This window comes from Pseudophryne corroboree, chromosome 3 (assembly GCF_028390025.1).
Source record: "Pseudophryne corroboree isolate aPseCor3 chromosome 3, aPseCor3.hap2, whole genome shotgun sequence".
Taxonomy (NCBI): Eukaryota; Metazoa; Chordata; class Amphibia; order Anura; family Myobatrachidae; genus Pseudophryne; species Pseudophryne corroboree.
The window spans coordinates 786353088-786373737 of NC_086446.1; the positions used below are offsets into that span (position 1 = coordinate 786353088).

General features: G+C 47.5%; 1 protein-coding gene across 1 annotated transcript; it reads right to left on the reverse strand.

Annotated features, from left to right (window-relative positions):
* Positions 1-909: 909 nt before the first annotated feature.
* Positions 910-9990, reverse strand: DUSP5 (dual specificity phosphatase 5). The gene is made up of 4 exons (XM_063962636.1): positions 9537-9990; positions 6180-6319; positions 4695-4914; positions 910-2715 (listed from the first exon to the last, which is right to left on the reverse strand). Exons 1-4 carry the CDS (start codon positions 9898-9900, stop codon positions 2315-2317), a joined length of 1125 nt encoding a protein of 374 aa, XP_063818706.1. The 5' UTR covers positions 9901-9990; the 3' UTR covers positions 910-2314.
* Positions 9991-20650: the final 10660 nt, after the last annotated feature.

Here is a 20650-nt window from a genome sequence, read left to right on the forward strand (position 1 = left end):
CTCTCTGTTTTAACCCTGTTTCTGTAGTGCAGTGCAGGGGAGAGCCTGGGAGCCTTCTCTCCAGCTTTTCTGTGAGAGAAAATGGCGCTGTGTGCTGAGGAGATAGGCCCCGCCCCTTTTTCGGCGGCCTCGTCTCCCGCTATTTTTGAAGTTAGGCAGGGGTTAAATATCTCCATATAGCCTCTGTGGGCTATATGTGAGGTATTTTTTGCCTCTAATAAGGTTTTTATTTGCCTCTCAGAGCGCCCCCCCCAGCGCTCTGCACCCTCAGTGACTGTTGTGTGAAGTGTGCTGAGAGGAAAATGGCGCACAGCTGCAGTGCTGTGCGCTACCTTTATGAAGACTCAGGAGTCTTCAGCCGCCGATTTTGGACCTCTTCTCTCTTCAGCGTCTGCAAGGGGGCCGGCGGCGCGGCTCCGGTAACCATCCAGGCTGTACCTGTGATCGTCCCTCTGGAGCTAGTGTCCAGTAGCCAAGCAGCAAATCCACTCTGCACGCAGGTGAGTTCACTACTTCTCCCCTAAGTCCCTCGTTGCAGTGATCCTGTTGCCAGCAGGACTCACTGTAAAGTAAAAAACCTAAGCTAAACTTTCTCTAAGCAGCTCTTTAGGAGAGCCACCTAGATTGCACCCTTCTCGTTCGGGCACAAAATCTAACTGGAGTCTGGAGGAGGGTCATAGGGGGAGGAGCCAGTGCACACCACCTGATCTGGTAAAAGCTTTACTTTTTTGTGCCCTGTCTCCTGCGGAGCCGCTATTCCCCATGGTCCTTTCAGGAACCCCAGCATCCACTTAGGACGATAGAGAAACGGTATATACAATCTTTAGCGCCTCTACAGTTCTAACATGTAGACCGATGTTCCAGGTATACGTGACACAGGAGGAGGTCAGTAAGAAATCACTCAGGGAGTTTGTTAAATAAAAAAAAAAGAACATTTATTGGCACAGTGAAGGTCAATCCTCCATTATATAGATACACATCAAAAGGAAAGTTATTGCATTGTACCCTGTAACATTCTGACATGGAAAAGAACAATTTACCACATTTATACAGCGACAGCCTCCTTGCTGAAAGCTTTTCTCCAGCAGGCGAGAGGTTAAGTAATCAATCCAGTGTTAACCCCCAGAGCCCCGGAACAGATAACTTCAGTACGCCAAGACAATGTACAGACACCTTCTCAGTAGATATATTGCTTTGTTATCACAACAAAAATAGTGCATTGTTCCAGTACATTTGTAGGTGCATCAAGTCTCAGCATAACGACCCCATACAGCTAAGGAGCATTTACCGCAACCCCTTCCTGTTACGTTTTGGTTTTCGAGACGCCACAAAATTCTGAGTTCAGACAGAATCTGGGTTTTCCCATTAGGTGACTTATATGTACTCATTACTTACAGACCCTGGAGGCCAAACGGTCCATTTACTCAGAACAGACATTGCAGAACTAATAAATGTCTCAGTAACGTGGCAAACGCACGTTTCCAGTGTAGATAGGCTCAGCCCCTAAACAGCCACTTCCAGGTGCGTGGGTGACTGTACGTTTAACGCGAGGCCGCACGTGTATTGCCAGATATAGGAATTCCTATACGTACAGATGGAGCCCTCATCTATCCCTTTAAAAGTATTAACCGAGCAGGGGCAGTCTGACTTAATCCCCTGCTGTATTGTTCTCTCCGTTTTGTATTGCAGCTGATAATAGATGAAAGCTTTATGCTAATAAAGCCTTGGTGCACCTAGGCACAGCAGAGAAGGCTCTATTCTCCAGTGTGAGATAGTTATACAGCTTGCTGTATCGGGCCCTACAGGAAATACATCACTACCCCCCAAAGGCAAGGCTGTGAGGGGCACGGCCCTCCACCTACTTATCACAGCACCTAGCACATAACACCTCTATACTGGCTCACAGTATATGAAGCTGAACTACCAGTCACCATACGTGTAACATATCATACTAGTGTCACATGCCATCAAACCCGTTATCACTGCTCCGGCACCGAGCACCCTCCTGGGCTCTGGATTGGTTGCCTATGTCCAGGCAATCCTCATGGAATATTGGGAGGGTACATCAGACACCCCGACTACAGCAGAAGGAACATTGTACAATATTACACAGAACCTATACCTACAGGACTACAATGGGTATTTCCCCTCCCGAGGTTGTAAACAGCAGACTCCGAGTTTTGGAACCATGTAAAGTCATTAAAGCATTGGATGTAACTTGTACAGACACGTCGGTAGCCCGCGGAATGGTGCGATGCCAGTTGTATTGCACATTGAAAGTTTGCATTCACAGTTTGTAAGCCGACCCCCCGTATCAGCAGGACGAAGTGGCCGTGATCGGACTCAGTTTTAACTGGTGGACCGGAGACCTGAGCGGGACAGGCGCCAAGACCGAAGTCGGGAAAGAGAAACAAGAGCCCTCGAAGCGCTGCCCAATGTTCATCTCTTCTGCGAAGAACGACATGGAGTCCCTCTTGCAGGACAACACAGGGGCACTTGTTTTGGAAGCAAAGATCTCCGACTCGTAGTGAAGGAGCTGACCCATGAAGCTGAAGTTGGGTGATATAAGGCTGCGACGTTGCTTGATGTACTCAAACGCTTCCTCCAGGCGGAAACTCTTGGTCTTCATCAGGTACGCCATGCATATGGTAGGCGAGCGGGAGATGCCAGCCTCACAGTGCACCAGGACCCTTCCTCCGGCACGTCTCACCGTATCTGCACAAGACAATACACACCGTGAGTTACATAAACAGGATCTTCCACAGCAAGTCATCCAAACATGGTCAAGTCTTAAGCTCTACGGTGCTAGCTGGGAAAACATTCTTTACCATGGAACCTTAATAGACTGCACTTGGCTTAACAGTGAGCAAGGAATCTCAGAGGTCGATACTGAAATAAGGTGGCCCTTTCCGTCATTACCAGGAGACCTCAGAGCTGTACTTGCAATCCACACCTGCCCAGAACAAAAGGCCCCTGATCTCCAGAGGAAAGTGCATCAGTAATTACAGGCCGCTGAAAGGCTGGGCAATCACCTGGCCATTAGCCGCTTTTATTGCCTAGTAAACTATTGTTCTTTCACAAGGAACTGCGGCCATTGCTGGCTACTGAGAACAAATTGTCCACGCTGTGGCTGCAGTTCCTGTAATTACAGAGCTGTTCCTGTTTATTTACCCTTCTGAAGAATTCAGGGGTATGAGAACAGCCAGCTCAAGGGTTTAATTAATGGGTGGGTTTAAGGTGAACGGTTGTAAAAGTGTTCAATCCCCGGAGCAGCTGCGTCTTACTGCCGTTTATACACCCAGTAGTAAAAGCCACATTCCTCTGTAACCTCACATTAACCCCAGGCATTCCCTTGACCTTTACTTCCAAGTCATCAAGTAGGGAACAGTGGCCCAGGTCATGTTAAGGGTAATACAACATGGGTGCAATTAATAGCTCCTTAAAATGCCCCAACTGGGGCTTCTCAAAACAGTATAATCTCAGCTGGAGAGTGGATATGTAAGTGTGTGTATAGGGCTCTAAGAACTGGGGCCTGTAAAGCACTGGTGTGAAATGTATTTACCAGTTATTTATATAGCGCACAGATATACCGCAGCGCTTTACAGAGAATATTTTGGCAATTCACACGAGTCCCTGTCCCAGTGGAGCTTGGTCTATGTTCCCTACCACATGCACACCCTTACACACTAGGGTTAATTTTGTTGGGAGCCAATTAAATTACCAGTATATCTCTGGATTGTGGGAGAAAACCCACGCAAGTACAGAGAGAATATACAAACTCCACACAGTTAGGGCCATGGTGGAAATTTAACCCACGACCTCAGTACTGTGAGGCAGTAATGCTAACCGTTACACCGTCCGTATCGTGGAATCCGTACAGTGAAATCATCTACAGTTCAGTGCAAGGTACGGAACATACAAAATTCCTCCCATTACTTAGGTATCCAACTCACTGGGCTATGGAGTTTAATGGATATCAAGTGGCGATATCAGGCCACTAATGGTGAATGGGCCAGTTACTGAAGACGGGATCCGGTCTGAAGATAGACAGTGTCTAGGTCGACAATGTTTAGGTCGACCACTATATGTCGACAGTCACTAGGTCGACATGGATGGAAGGTCGACAGGGTTTCTAGGTCGACTGGTCTAAAGGTCGACATGAGTTTCACATTTTTTTTCTTTTTTTTAATTTTTTCATACTTAACGATCCACGTAGACTACGATTGGAACGGTAAAGTGTGCCGAGCGAAGCGAAGGCACCATGCCCGAAGCATGGCGAGCGAAGAGAGGGGACGCGGTGCACTAATTTGGGATCCCGGTCACTCTACGAAGAAAACGACAAAAAAAAATAAAAAAAAATCCTCATGTCGACCTTTAGACCTGTCGACCTAGCACATGTCGACCTAGAAACCCTGTCGACCTTCCATCCATGTCGACCTAGTGACTGTCGACCTAAACATTGTCGACCTAAACACTGTCGATTTGATGAACCACACCCACTGAAGACATGCGGAAACTAGCGATTCTGCACGTATACCGTGCCCGTTCAGCTTAATGAATAGGTCCCCCACCTGACAGCTTACTAGAGAATAAAAGGTCCCTTTCTACAGATTGCGAGGACACTATCCCCCTGTCCAGAACAAATACACACTTTTCACACTAGAATCTAGCCAGGTCAGGGAGACTGCACTTACCGATAAAATCTATGGCTTCCTGGAAGTGGCTGCTGATGTCCGTGTTGTGGCTATCTTCCACCGGAATCCACTTGTAATTGTATTGGTCTTTGACACAGTCCGAGCACTTCCTGGAGACGTTCAGTAAGGCGCTGATACGAAGGTTGGCGAGGAAATCACATTTGGAAGCATGGTAGGCACTGCCAAGGTACAGGAATGGAAGGATCTCAACAGGACTGCCCTGGAAGACAAGTCCCCAAGAAAGGTTTAATGACAAAGGTCACAGCACTTGCAGAAACTTATGAAATAAATAAATAAATGTAACTCAAATAAAAAAATAAAAAAAGGCAAGTGGCGTATCAGACCCCATGAGTAATATTCCCCGCAATTATGACGAAACAAAGTCATTCTAAATATAGGATGTTCTGCAACATTTGTGCTTTCTGGCTCAACACCCTAAAATTATAAGTCAATGAATCACATTCAGCCCACAGACATCCCGTTGTCAGGACCACATACTGGGGGAAGTCTGATGCGGGCGCATCACTTCCTGCCCCCCCAGGTAAACAGACGTGGCCTTTTATCAGCAGGAGAGCCAGATATGACCAGAAATAGAGCTGCGTCATTAATGTCTCAGTAAGATGTTCCAGTGATTCTCAGTAACGGCAGACAATGTGTATGACCACACCGTGACTGTGCGGCTATCTGCTCCGGTCTGTGTATTACAGTTCACACCACCCTAGGATATCCGCTGCGGACGGTACTGTCCAAGTCTCAGGACATTTACACAAAATTATGGGACAGAGCTACGTTTCTCCACCGCAAAAAGTTACCTACATCCAGAATAAAAAATGTGAACAATGACAACTGAAGGTTTAATCCCCATTGTATCAGGAATCCCAGACTTTCACAGCACCATACAAACACACACAGCTCACACTACTACAATTTAACGCATCATGGATGTAACGCAGACAAGTTTGCAAGGAGATTTGGGCATCAATAATGGATTGGTAATACAATCCAGAGAGTGGTCTCTGCATATACTGGGATATAGGGGACTGGAGAGGAGTCAGATCATTTCGGCTTGAGGTCATCTCTGGTTTCCAGTCCGTCTCTTCAGGTGCATCTAGCACTCCGGAGCTCCAGCAGGAAGCAGAGACCGCGCTATTGATCCCCGGATACATGCATATTAACCACACGTATCCTGCTAATGGACCAGTGCTTAGCACATTCAAAGCCACACAGCTTAACCCTCACACTGCTGCTTTTCAGACACCCTGGATTTAAAGCCACGAGTCTCGCACAGTCAGATGACGCAAGAAGCAACCAACTGTGATCAGATCTGGGCTTTACGTACCTCAACAAAGAGCACATATGGTGCCAGTCGAGTTACACCTATGGAGGCATTTTTTTGGAGGAGTGGGATCTTGTGATCCCTCTCCCCCCGCAGCCTCACCTCTATAGCATTATTTGGAAAGTGAGCAGTCATGCACGCCAGCTTACCTGATCGTACGATGGCTTGTGGAAGGATGACAGTCTGTCTCTAATAAGGAGATTCTGATCGTTTTCGGTTTCTTCCTGAGACAGCGTTTTCTGATCGACGCAGCATTCCGGATATTCTGCGTGAAAGGACTCGTATCCCCCTAGGAGACAGAAGCGCATGAATTTCCATTAATGATGCAATGTACCTACATGTAAATATTAGGGAAATGCGTTACTATTTTAAGAAGCAGGCTCACACGCCGTCCTCGCCGACTTCTACTCTTACATAATGGTTATTACTGGCAGATTAGCATAAGGGGATGAGGCGTGTATGCAGCAATATGAGATTATTATCCGAGGAGATTGTGGTGACATAGTGTATGTTGTGCTCACATCCTGTGTGGTGGAGGCAAATTACAGCAGCGGCCCAGGTTATGTCTGGCGCTAATCACAGCGCTCAGGGGATAAGTGGCTGCTAGGAGTGAATAGGATGCGATTAGCAGCGACCTCCTGTACTGGGGGCTACAGGAAGGTAAATAAGGAGGGGGGGGCTCAAAAGGGGGCGCAACTCATTGTTTCGTTGGAAAAGGAAAAACAATGTTCAATAATAAAGTGGATTGTTTGGAATCTCAATAAGGCTACAGGCCACATTCATTGCAGCAGGATGATCTTAGTTTGCTATAATGTAACGATATTTTATACACATATAGAAGTGTGTAGTGTGCTGTTGCCACAATACACATACAAACACTTAGCTATAGATAAGACCAGGAGCCGTCCCAATCAGCCAGACCCCCTCCCCCGGGGACCACCAGCATCACATTTACATCACACTTCAGACATTTACATTCTAGATGGAACAAGAAGGGAAGACAGATCCCCCTGACCTGCAAATAACCCCCTCCTATCAGAGGAAGCATTGACCACCCCCCCAGGGGGTCATTACTTTACTACCCCCATTAACAAGCGGCAGAGAATTACCCCGGTGTGCAGACAGTCCCCAGCTGAGGGGGGCACAGGACATAACAGCTGTCTAATGGGAGAGATGATTTAATTAACGACAGTCACTTCTTCCTGCAGTCAGGGGGCACCTCTCACTCCGCTGCTAAATACAGCATTATATTCAGCCATTTCCTGTACATCCTTCTCCTGACTGTCACATAGCTACATCCCAAAACAGCCTCTGCCTGGTATATCCATGTATTACAGCCCTCCTCTGTACCGCACACCCATGTATATTACTACAGCTCTCCCCAGTACCGCACACCCATGTATACATCATTACAGGTCACCCCGGTACTGACTGACTGACTGACTGACTGACTGACATCTATTACAGGACTATTGCATATCTCCCCGGTACCATACACCCATGTATATATCATTACAGCTCTCCACGGTACCATACACCCCTGGTAGGGCACACCGCACCAGAGCTGCCCCTGGTAGGGCACACTACAGACATTCTGCAATGATCAGCATTTAATTCTAATCAATCAGCAAGGACAACATACACAACTATATAATCCCTAGGCTGCTGTATTAGATTGTCTCATGCCAATTACCATGGTGTGTAATAAACGCATTGTACATTAAATACACAACACTTTATATAAACATGTAGCTACAAATGATCCTATTCCCGCAGTATACAACTACACTATCAGCTACCAGTAACAGCTAGCACATAGATACAATGACAGCCCCAGTGCATCCTGTAACATAGGGAGAGAGATGGCGGGGCACAGGCAGCACTCACCCCGGAAGAAGCACCCAGGCAGTATATAGTGTAGGGGGGCACATAGGAGGTATATATAGATATATAGGGGGTCTCAGGCACTTATCCCAGAGGAAGCAGAATCGGGGGCCTCCGGGCAGTATATAGTGTAGGGGGGAACATAGGAGGTATATATAGAGGTATAGGGGGTCTCAGGCACTCACCCCGGAGGAAGCAGACTCAGGGGCCCCCAGGCAGTATATAGTGTAGGGGGCACACAGGAGGTATATAAGGTATAAATAGATATATAGGGGGTATATAGAGATATATACGGGGTCTCAGGCACTCACACCGGAGGAAGCAGACTCGGGGGCCACTGGGCAGTATATAGTGTAGGGGGACACATAGGAGTATATAGATATATAGGGGTTCTCAGGCACTCACCCCAGAAGAAACAGACGCGGGGACCACCGGTAGTATATAGTGTAGGGGGGCACATAGGAGGTATACAGAGGTATATATAGATATGTAGGGGGTATATATAGGTATATAGGGGGTCTCAGGCACTCTCCCTGGAGGAAGAAGACTCTGAGGCCCCCGGGCAGTATATAGTGTAGGGGGACACAGGAGATACATAGGGGGTCTCAGGCACTCACCCCGGAAGAAACAGACACGGGGACCCCCGGGCAGTATATAGTGTAGGGGGCACATAGGAGGTACATATATAGGTAGTATATTAGATATTTAGGGGTATAAGGGGTCTCAGGCACTCAGCCCAGAGGAAGCAGACTCAGGGGCCTCGGGGGAAGTATACAGTGTAGGGGGTACATAGGAGAAATATTATAGATAGATAGATAAATCCTGTATGGAGTGCACTCACCAGACTTATTAGAGCAAGCAGGGGTTTTATTAAGGCATCAAGTACAACATCACACACGGACGTTTCGGTCCTATCTGGACCTTCAAGGTTTACGTCCAGATAGGACCGAAACATCGGTGTGTGATGTTGTACTTGATGCCTTAATAAAACCCCTGCTGGCTCTAATAACAGTCTGGTGAGTGCACTCCATACAGGATTTATATTTGTTCATGGAAAAAGGTATATGCCTTGACCTAATGGAATTTGAGTGACACCCCAGCAACCTCATGTTTCACTGTGAGTGCAGACAACCTTGGTCTTTGAGAGAGATATATATATATATATATATATATATATATATATATATATATATATATATATATATATATATATATATATATATATATATATATATAGATAAATAGAGATATATAGAGATATATAGAGATATACACATACATATTATACATACACACACAGGGGTATATAAGGGGGTCTCAGGCACTCACCCCGGAGGAAGCAGACTTGGGGGCCCCCGGGCAGTATATAGTGTAGGGGGCACATAGGAGGTATATAGGATATATATATAGGGGGTCTCAGGAACTCACCCCGGAGGAAGCAGACTCTGGGACCCCCGGGCAGTATATAGTGTAGGGGGCACATAGGAGGTATATAGGATATATATAGGGGGTCTCAGGCACTCACCCCGGAGGAAGCAGACTCTGGGACCCCCGGGCAGTATATAGTGTAGGGGGCACATAGGAGGTATATAGGATATATATAGGGGGTCTCAGGCACTCACCCCGGAGGAAGCAGACTCTGGGACCCCCGGGCAGGCTGCTCAGCGTGTTCAGCACCACCTGGGCCGGGCTCTCCTTCTTCAGCTTCTGCCACCTCTGGCTCCGCTCGTCCAGCACCACCACCACGGACACCTGTCCGTCCCTGAGCCGGCAGCGGGCCCCCTCCTCCGGCACCACGAAGTGCAGCGGCGCGGCTCCCCCCTGCGCCCGGCGCAGCAGCACGGAGTTGAGCAGCACGTTGATGGAGCCGCACACGCTGGAGGCGCTGAAGGGCAAGTAGGGGCGACAATCCAGCAGCAGGCAGCGGGCACAGTCCTTCCTGAGGAGCCGGCGCAGGCGGCCGCTGTCTATGGAGGTCACCTTCATGTCTGCGGCACACGGCGGGTACTGCGAGCTGCGATCAGCACCGGCGAGCGCTACACTTCCGCCTCGGGGATTCCACAGCCGCCGCTTATAAGCCATTGGACCGCCCACCGCTGACGTCACTGCCCATATATGGAGAGTGACGCCACTCCATTCACAGAGTGCTGGCTGGCCCCGCCCCCTCCGCTCACTCAGAGACTTCCCCAGCAGCAGCGGGGATGGGAGAGTGGGCGGCCGCCTGCAGGGGGCGCCGGGGAGTCAGAGAGGAGGACGCTGATTCACGCGCAGTCCTGTAACCACAGCAACAGCTGCCCCCCTCCCCCATACACCACAGCGGCCCCCTCCATCCAGTCACAGTGTGCTGTGGTGGGGTCACCATGCCCCTGTCACCCACCTACCTACCTGTGTCACCCACCTACCTGCCTGTGTCTCCTACCTGCCTGTGTCACCTACCTCCCTGTGTCACCCACCTCCCTGTGTCACCCACCTGTCTGTGTCACCCACCTGCCTGTGTATATGTGTCACTGCCCTATGTGTAGCTATAGTCCTCTTACTGTATATAACCTGTATATTATTTATTATATGTATATGTCCTGCCTGCCTGTGTATATGTGTCACTGCCCTATGTGTGGCTATAGTCCTCTTACTGTATATAACCTGTATATTTATTTATTATATGTATATGTCCTACCTGCCTGTGTATATGTGTCACTGCCCTATGTGTGGCTATAGTCCTCTTACTGTATATAACCTGTATATTATTATATGTATATGTCTTGCCTGCCTGTGTATATGTGTCACTGCCCTATGTGTAGCTATAGTCCTCTTACTGTATATAACCTGTATATTATTTATTATATGTATATGTCCTGCCTGCCTGTGTATATGTGTCACTGCCCCATGTGTGGCTATAGTCCTCTTACTGTATATAACCTGTATATTATTTATTATATGTATATGTCCTGCCTGCCTGTGTATATGTGTCACTGCCCTATGTGTGGCTATAGTTCTCTTACTGTATATAACCTGTATATTTATTTATTATATGTATATGTCCTACCTGCCTGTGTATATGTGTCACTGCCCTATGTGTGGCTATAGTCCTCTTACTGTATATAACATGTATATTTATTTATTATATGTATATGTCCTGCCTGCCTGTGTATATGTGTCACTGCCCTATGTGTGGCTATAGTCCTCTTACTGTATATAACCTGTATATTATTATATGTATATGTACTGCCTGCCTGTGTATATGTGTCACTGCCCTATGTGTAGCTATAGTCCTCTTACTGTATATAACCTGTATATTATTATATGTATATGTCCTGCCTGCCTGTGTATATGTGTCACTGCCCTATGTGTAGCTATAGTCCTCTTACTGTATATAACCTGTATATTATTATATGTATATGTCCTGCCTGCCTGTGTATATGTGTCACTGCCCTATGTGTGGCTATAGTCCTCTTACTGTATATAACCTGTATATTATTTATTATATGTATATGTCCTGCCTGCCTGTGTATATGTGTCACTGCCCTATGTGTGGCTATAGTCCTCTTACTGTATATAACCTGTATATTATTATATGTATATGTCCTACCTGCCTGTGTATATGTGTCACTGCCCTATGTGTGGCTATAGTCCTCTTACTGTATATAACCTGTATATTATTATATGTATATGTCCTGCCTGCCTGTGTATATGTGTCACTGCCCTATGTGTAGCTATAGTCCTCTTACTGTATATAACCTGTATATTATTATATGTATATGTCCTACCTGCCTGTGTATATGTGTCACTGCCCTATGTGTGGCTATAGTCCTCTTACTGTATATAACCTGTATATTATTATATGTATATGTCCTACCTGCCTGTGTATATGTGTCACTGCCCTATGTGTAGCTATAGTCCTCTTACTGTATATAACCTGTATATTATTATATGTATATGTCCTGCCTGCCTGTGTATATGTGTCACTGCCCTATGTGTGGCTATAGTCCTCTTACTGTATATAACCTGTATATTATTATATGTATATGTCCTGCCTGCCTGTGTATATGTGTCACTGCCCTATGTGTAGCTATAGTCCTCTTACTGTATATAACCTGTATATTATTATATGTATATGTCCTACCTGCCTGTGTATATGTGTCACTGCCCTATGTGTAGCTATAGTCCTCTTACTGTATATAACCTGTATATTATTATATGTATATGTCCTGCCTGCCTGTGTATATGTGTCACTGCCCTATGTGTGGCTATAGTCCTCTTACTGTATATAACCTGTATATTATTATATGTATATGTCCTGCCTGCCTGTGTATATGTGTCACTGCCCTATGTGTGGCTATAGTCCTCTTACTGTATATAACCTGTATATTATTATATGTATATGTCCTACCTGCCTGTGTATATGTGTCACTGCCCTATGTGTGGCTATAGTCCTCTTACTGTATATAACCTGTATATTATTATATGTATATGTCCTACCTGCCTGTGTATATGTGTCACTGCCCTATGTGTAGCTATAGTCCTCTTACTGTATATAACCTGTATATTATTATATGTATATGTCCTGCCTGCCTGTGTATATGTGTCACTGCCCTATGTGTGGCTATAGTCCTCTTACTGTATATAACCTGTATATTATTATATGTATATATCCTGCCTGCCTGTGTATATGTGTCACTGCCCTATGTGTAGCTATAGTCCTCTTACTGTATATAACCTGTATATTATTATATGTATATGTCCTACCTGCCTGTGTATATGTGTCACTGCCCTATGTGTGGCTATAGTCCTCTTACTGTATATAACCTGTATATTATTATATGTATATGTCCTGCCTGCCTGTGTATATGTGTCACTGCCCTATGTGTGGCTATAGTCCTCTTACTGTATATAACCTGTATATTATTATATGTATATATCCTGCCTGCCTGTGTATATGTGTCACTGCCCTATGTGTAGCTATAGTCCTCTTACTGTATATAACCTGTATATTATTATATGTATATGTCCTGCCTGCCTGTGTATATGTGTCACTGCCCTATGTGTGGCTATAGTCCTCTTACTGTATATAACCTGTATATTATTATATGTATATGTCCTGCCTGCCTGTGTATATGTGTCACTGCCCTATGTGTGGCTATAGTCCTCTTACTGTATATAACCTGTATATTATTATATGTATATGTCCTGCCTGCCTGTGTATATGTGTCACTAACCTCTATATAGGTATATTTCTCTTACTGTATATAATCTTTCTATGTATGATTATATGTATATGTCCTACCTGTCTATGGGGGTCATTCCGACCCAACCGCACGCTGCAGTTTGCAGCACAGCGATCAGGTCGGAACTGCGCATGCGCCGGCACCACAGGCCATCGTTACCTAGCGATCGCCTGTGCCTGATTGACAGGCAGAGGCGGCCGCTGTGCGGGAGAGGGTGGCACGGTGGCGTTTTGCTGCCGTTTTCAGGGCGCGGTCCGGCCAACGCAGGTGTGGGCGGACCGTGCGGGGGGCAGGCCGCAGTGGCTGCGTGACTTCACACGCAGCCGCTGCGACCCGGGGCAGCAACGAGCAGCTCCCGGCCAGCCGCAGATGCTGCGCTGGCCGAGAGTTACTCTTCAAGTACAAAAGCATCGTCGCTGTGCGATGCTTTTGTACTTGTGCCGGGGGGGGGGGGGGGGGGCGGACTGGCCCTGTGCCGGGCGTCCCCCCGCATGTCTGGGAAGATGATCGTAGCTGTGCTAAATTTTTTACAGCTACGGTCAACTCGGAATGACCCACTATGTCACTGACTTATACATGGCTATACATACTCCTCTCACTGTATATAATCAGTCTATATATATATATATATATATATATATATATATCTACCAGTCAGGTGGCACTCCAGGAATCCAAGATAATACAGGGTAAATGCCGGTGCCTTCCCTATAGGAGAGGAATCAACCTCCCTCAAATATGTAGCGTCTGTGCGGGCGGCACTCACGGCGGTTAAATCAAAACACGAACTCCAAGGATACTGTCAACGTTTCAATGTAACTTATTACATTTTCTTCAGGACAAAAAATGTAATAAGTTACATTGAAACGTTGACAGTATCCTTGGAGTTCGTGTTTTGATTTAACCGCCGTGAGTGCCGCCCGCACAGACGCTACATATATATATATATATATATATGTTCTACCAGTGGCGTGCGGTGAGGTCCCTGGCTGGGGAGGCACTGAGATTTTTTATATATATATATATATATATATATATATATATATATATATAGGTTTACAGCGCGGACGCCCCTTTGTCAAGGTGAACAAATGCATTTGTTCACCTTGACATAGGGGCGTCCGCGCCCCGAAATGTTGGACCACCCGTTTTCTCTGACGTCCTAGTGGATGCTGGGAACTCCGTAAGGACCATGGGGATTAGCGGCTCCGCAGGAGACTGGGCACAAAAGTAAAGCTTTAGGACTACCTGGTGTGCACTGGCTCCTCCCCCCATGACCCTCCTCCAAGCCTCAGTTAGATTTTTGTGCCCGGCCGAGAAGGGTGCACACTAGGGGCTCTCCTGAGCTTCTTAGTGAAAGTTTAGTTTTAGGTTTTTTATTTTCAGTGAGACCTGCTGGCAACAGGCTCACTGCATCGAGGGACTAAGGGGAGAAGTAGCGAACTCACCTGCGTGCAGAGTGGATTGGGCTTCTTAGGCTACTGGACACCATTAGCTCCAGAGGGACCGAACACAGGCCCAGCCTCGGAGCTCGGTCCCAGAGCCGCGCCGCCGGCCCCCTTACAGAGCCAGAAGCAAGAAGAGGTCCGGAAAAATCGGCGGCAGAAGACATCCTGTCTTCACCAAGGTAGCGCACAGCACTGCAGCTGTGCGCCATTGCTCCTCAGCACACTTCACACTCCGGTCACTGAGGGTGCAGGGCGCTAGGGGGGGGCGCCCTGAGCAGCAATAAAAACACCTTGGCTGGCGAAAATACATCACATATAGCCCCCAGGGCTATATGGATGAATTTTAACCCCTGCCAGATTCCACAGAAAAACGGGAGAAAAGGCCGCCGAGAAGGGGGCGGAGCCTATCTCCTCAGCACACTGGCGCCATTTTCTCTCACAGCTCCGTTGGAGGGAAGCTCCCTGGCTCTCCCCTGCAGTTACTACACTACAGAAAGGGGTTAAAAAAGAGAGGGGGGCACTAAATAGGCGCAGTATAACAATACAGCAGCTATAAGGGGAAAAACACTTATATAAGGTTATCCCTGTATATATATATAGCGCTCTGGTGTGTGCTGGCATACTCTCCCTCTGTCTCCCCAAAGGGCTAGTGGGGTCCTGTCCTCTATCAGAGCATTCCCTGTGTGTGTGCTGTGTGTCGGTACGTTGTGTCGACATGTATGAGGAGGAAATTGAGGTGGAGGCGGAGCAATTGCCTGTAACAGAGATGTCACCCCCTAGGGAGTCGACACCTGAGTGGATGAGCTTATGGAAGGAATTATGTGACAGTGTCAGCTCTTTACAAAAGATTGATGACATGAGACAGCCGGCGACTCAGCCTGTGCCTGTCCAGGTGTCTCAAAAGCCATCTGGGGCTCTAAAACGCCCGTTACCGCAGATGGCAGATACAGACGCCGACACGGATACTGACTCCAGTGTCGACGATTAAGAGACGAATGTGACTTCCAGTAGGGCCACACGTTACATGATTGAGGCTATGGAAAATGTTTTTACACATTTCTGATAATACCAGTACCACTAAAAAGGGTATTAGGTTGGGTGAGAAAAAACTGCCTGTAGTTTTTCCTGCATCTGAGGAATTAAATGAAGTGTGTGATGATGCGTGGGTTTCCCCCGATAAAAACTGTTAATTCCTAAAAAGTTATTAGCATCATACCCCTTCCCGCCAGAGGATAGGGCACGTTGGGAAACACCCCTTAGGGTGAATAAAGCGCTCACACGCTTGTCTAAACAGGTGGCACTACCGTCCCCGGATACGGCCGCCCTTAAGGAACCTGCTGACAGAAAGCAGTAAAATATCCTAAAATGTATATACACTCACACGGGTGTGATACTGCGACCAGCAATCGCCTCAGCCTGGATGTGCAGTGCTGGGGTGGCTTGGTCGGATTCCCTGACAATATTGATACCCTAGATAGGGACAGTATATTACTAACTATAGAGCATTTAAAAGATGCATTTCTATATATGCGTGATGTACAGAGGAATATTTGCCGACTGGCATCAAGAGTAAGTGCGCTGTCCATTTCTGCCAGAAGAGGGTTATGGACAAGACAGTGGTCAGGTGATGATGATTCCAAAAGGCATATGGAAGTATCGCCTTATAAAAGGGAGGAGTTATTTGGGGTAGGTCTAACACAAACAGCCAATTCCCAGGAACAAAAGCCCTCTCCCGCCTCCGCAAAGTCCTCAGCATGACGCTGGGGCTTTACAAGCGGTCTCAGGCACGGTGGAGGCCCGTCTCAAGAAATTCGAGATGTCTCCCCCTCGCCGTTTCATAAAGTCTGCTTTACCGACGTCTCCCTCAGACAGGGAGACATTATTGCAAGCCATTCACAGGCTGTATTCCCAGCAGGTGATAATCAAGGCACCCCTCCTGCAACAGGGAAAGGGGTACTATTCCACACTATTTGTGGTACCGAAGCCGGACGGCTCGGTGAGACCATTTTTAAATCTAAAATCCTTGAACACTTACATACAAAGGTTCAAATTCAAGATGGAGTCACTCAGAGCAGTGATTGCAAACCTGGAAGAAGGGGACTATATGGTCTCTCTGGACATCAAAGATGCTTACCTACATGTCCCAATTTACCCTTCTCCAAGGGTACCTCAGGTTTGTGGTACAGAACTGTCACTATCAGTTTCAGACGCTGCCGATTGGTTTGTCCACGGCACCCCGGGTCTTTACCAAGGTAATGGCCGAAATGATGATACTCCTTCGAAAGAAGGGAGTTTTAGTTATCCCTTACTTGGACGATCTCCTGATAAGGACAAGATCCAGGGAACAGTTGGAAGTCGGGGTAGCACTATCTCAGATAGTGCTGCGGCAGCACGGTTGGATTCTCAATATTCCAAAATCGCAGCTGATCCCGACGACACGCCTTCTATTCCTAGGGATGATCCTGGACACAGTCCGGAAAAAGGTGTTTTCTCCCGGAGGAGAAAGCCAGGGAGTTATCCGAACTAGTCAGAAACCTCCTAAAACCAGGCCAAGTGTCAGTGCAGCAGTGCACAAGGGTCCTGGGAAAAATGGTGGCTTCCTACGAAGAAATTCCATTCGGCAGATTCCACGCAAGAACTTTCCAGTGGGACCTGCTGGACAAATGGTCCGGATCGCATCTTCAGATGCATCAGCGGATAACCCCGTCACCAAAGACAAGGGTGTCTCTCCTGTGGTGGTTGCAGAGTGCTCATCTTCTAGAGGGCCGCAGATTCGGCATTCAGGACTGGGTCCTGGTGACCACGGATGCCAGCCTGAGAGGCTGGGGAGCAGTCACACAGGGAAAAAATTTCCAGGGCTTGTGGTCAAGCCTGGAGACATCACTTCACATAAATATTTGGAGCTAAGGGCCATTTACAATGCCCTAAGCCAAGCAAGACCTCTGCTTCAAGGTCAGCCGGTGCTGATCCAGTCGGACATTATCACGGCAGTCGCCCACGTAAACAGACAGGGCGGCACAAGAAGCAGGAGGGCAATGGCAGAAGCTGCAAGGATTTTTCGCTGGGCGGAAAATCATGTGATAGCACTGTCAGCAGTGTTCATTCCGGGAGTGGACAACTGGGAAGCAGACTTCCTCAGCAGGCACCACCTCCACCCGGGAGAGTGGGGACTTCACCCAGAAGTCTTCCACATGATTGTAAACCATTGGGAAAAACCAAAGGTGGACATGATGGCGTCCCGCCTAAACAAAAAATTGGACAGGTATTGCGCCGGGTCAAGGGACCCTCAGGCAATAGCTGTGGACGCTCTGGTAACACCGTGGGTGTACCAGTCAGTGTATGTGTTCCCTCCTCTTCCTCTCATACCAAAAGTACTGAGAATTATAAGATGGAGGGGAGTAAGAACTATACTCGTGGCTCCGGATTGGCCAAGAAGGACTTGGTACCCGGAACTTCAAGAGATGCTCACGGAGACCCGTGGCCTCTACCTCTAAGAAGGGACCTGCTCCAGCAAGGACCCTGTCTATTCCAAGACTTACCGCGGCTGCGTTTGACGGCAGGGCGGTTGAACGCCGGATCCTGAAGTAAAAAGGCATTCCGGATGAAGTCATCCCTACCCTGGTCAAGCCAGGAAGGATGTAACCGCAAAGCATTATCACCGCATTTGGCGAAAATATGTTGCGTGGTGCGAGGCCAGTAAGGCCCCGATGGAGGAATTTCAACTAGGTCGATTCCTGTGTTTCCTGTAAACAAGGGTGTCTATGGGCCTAAAATTGGGGTCCATTAAGGTTCAAATTTCGGCCCTGTCAATTTTCTTCCAGAAAGAACTAGCTTCACTACCTGAAGTTCAGACGTCTGTAAAAGGGGTACTGCATATACAGCCTCCTTTTGTGCCTCCAGTGGCACTTTGGGATCTCAATGTAGTTTTGGGGTTCCTAAAGTCACATTGGTTTGAACCACTTGATTCTGTGGAGTTAAAATATCTCACATGGAAAGTGGTCATGTTGTTGGCCCTGGCCTCGGCCAGGCACGTGTCAGAATTGGCGGGCTTTATCCTGTAGAAGCCCTTATCTGATCTTCCATTCAGACAGGGCGGAATTGAGGACTCGTCCTCATTTTCTCCCTAAGGTGGTTTCAGTGTTTCATCTGAACCAACCTATTGTGGTACCTACGGCTACTAGTGACTTGGAGGACTCCAAGTTGTTGGACGTAGTCACGGCCTTGAAAATATATGTTTCCAGGACGGCTGGAGTCAGGAAATCTGACTCGCGGTTATCCTGTATGCACCCAACAAGCTGGGTGCTCCTGCTTCTAAGCAGACTATTGCTCGTTGGATCTGTAGTACAATTCAGCTTGCACATTCTGTGGCAGGCCTGCCACAGCCAAAATCTGTAAAAGCCCATTCCACAAGGAAGGTGGGCTCATCTTGGGCGGCTGCCCGAGGGGTCTCGGCGTTACAACTTTGCCGAGCAGCTACTTGGTCAGGGGCAAACACGTTTGCTAAATTCTACAAATTTGATACCCTGGCTGAGGAGGACCTGGAGTTCTCTCATTCGGTGCTGCAGAGTCATCCGCACTCTCCCGCCCGTTTGGGAGCTTTGGTATATTCCCCATGGTCCTTACGGAGTTCCCAGCATCCACTAGGACGTCAGAGAAAATAAGAATTTACTTACCGATAATTCTATTTCTCGTAGTCCGTAGTGGATGCTGGGCGCCCATCCCAAGTGCGGATTGTCTGCAATACTTGTACATAGTTATTGTTACAAAAATCGGGTTATTATTGTTGTGAGCCATCTTTTCAGAGGCTCCTCTGTTATCATGCTGTTAACTGGGTTCAGATCACAGGTTGTACGGTGTGATTGGTGTGGCTGGTATGAGTCTTACCCGGGATTCAATATCCTTCCTTATTGTGTACGCTCGTCCGGGCACAGTATCCTAACTGAGGCTTGGAGGAGGGTCATGGGGGGAGGAGCCAGTGCACACCAGGTAGTCCTAAAGCTTTACTTTTGTGCCCAGTCTCCTGCGGAGCCGCTAATCCCCATGGTCCTTACGGAGTTCCCAGCATCCACTACGGACTACGAGAAATAGAATTATCGGTAAGTAAATTCTTATTTTTTGCTCACATGGATTAAAAGCACCTTGCACTTTATTTTGGCTTTCCTAGTCTCTGAGTGCCGCTGATTGATTCGCTGTAAACCTTTGGATGCATACCCCAGAGGGTACCGGAGCAGTATCGTACCCTTATGGAGAGTGCCGATCCGAGCCATTCCTATATATATATATATATATATATATATATACACACACACACAGTGGTCGAAGTGGACATTTTTAAGTGGGGGTATGGAGAAGTGAAGGTTGCAATTATGCGCTCACCTCCGGAAAAGGGGGGGTGGCCACTCAAACAGGGGTGTGTCCTACAGTGTAGTAGGACCCCTTATACTATCTAGTACCGGCGCCCCTTTCACCTGATACCACACAGTATGAGCCGAAATTCACATTACAGCATACGGTATGAGCCGAAATTCACATTACAGCACACCATATGAGCTGAAATTCATATTTTACCACACGGTATGAGCCGAAATTCACATTACAGCACACGGTATGAGCCGAAATTCACATTACAGCACACGGTATGAGCCAAAATTCACATTACAGCACACGGTATGAGCCGAAATTCACATTACAGCACACGGTATGAGCCGAAATTCACATTACAGCACACGGTATGAGCCGAAATTCACATTACAGCACACCGTATGACCCGAAATTCACATTTCTCTAACGTCCTAGTGGATGCTGGGGACTCCGTAAGGACCATGGGGACAGACTGGCTACGCAGGAGACATGGGCACTTCAAGAAAGAATTTAGGTTCTGGTGTGCACTGGCTCCTCCCTCTATGCCCCTCCTCCAGACCTCAGTTTGATACTGTGTCCGGACGAGCTGGGCGCTGTTCAGTGAGCTCTCCTGAGTTCGCTGAGAGAAAGTATTTTGTTAGGTTTTTTATTTTCAGGGAGCTCTGCTGGCAACAGACTCCCTGCATCGTGGGACAGAGGGGAGAG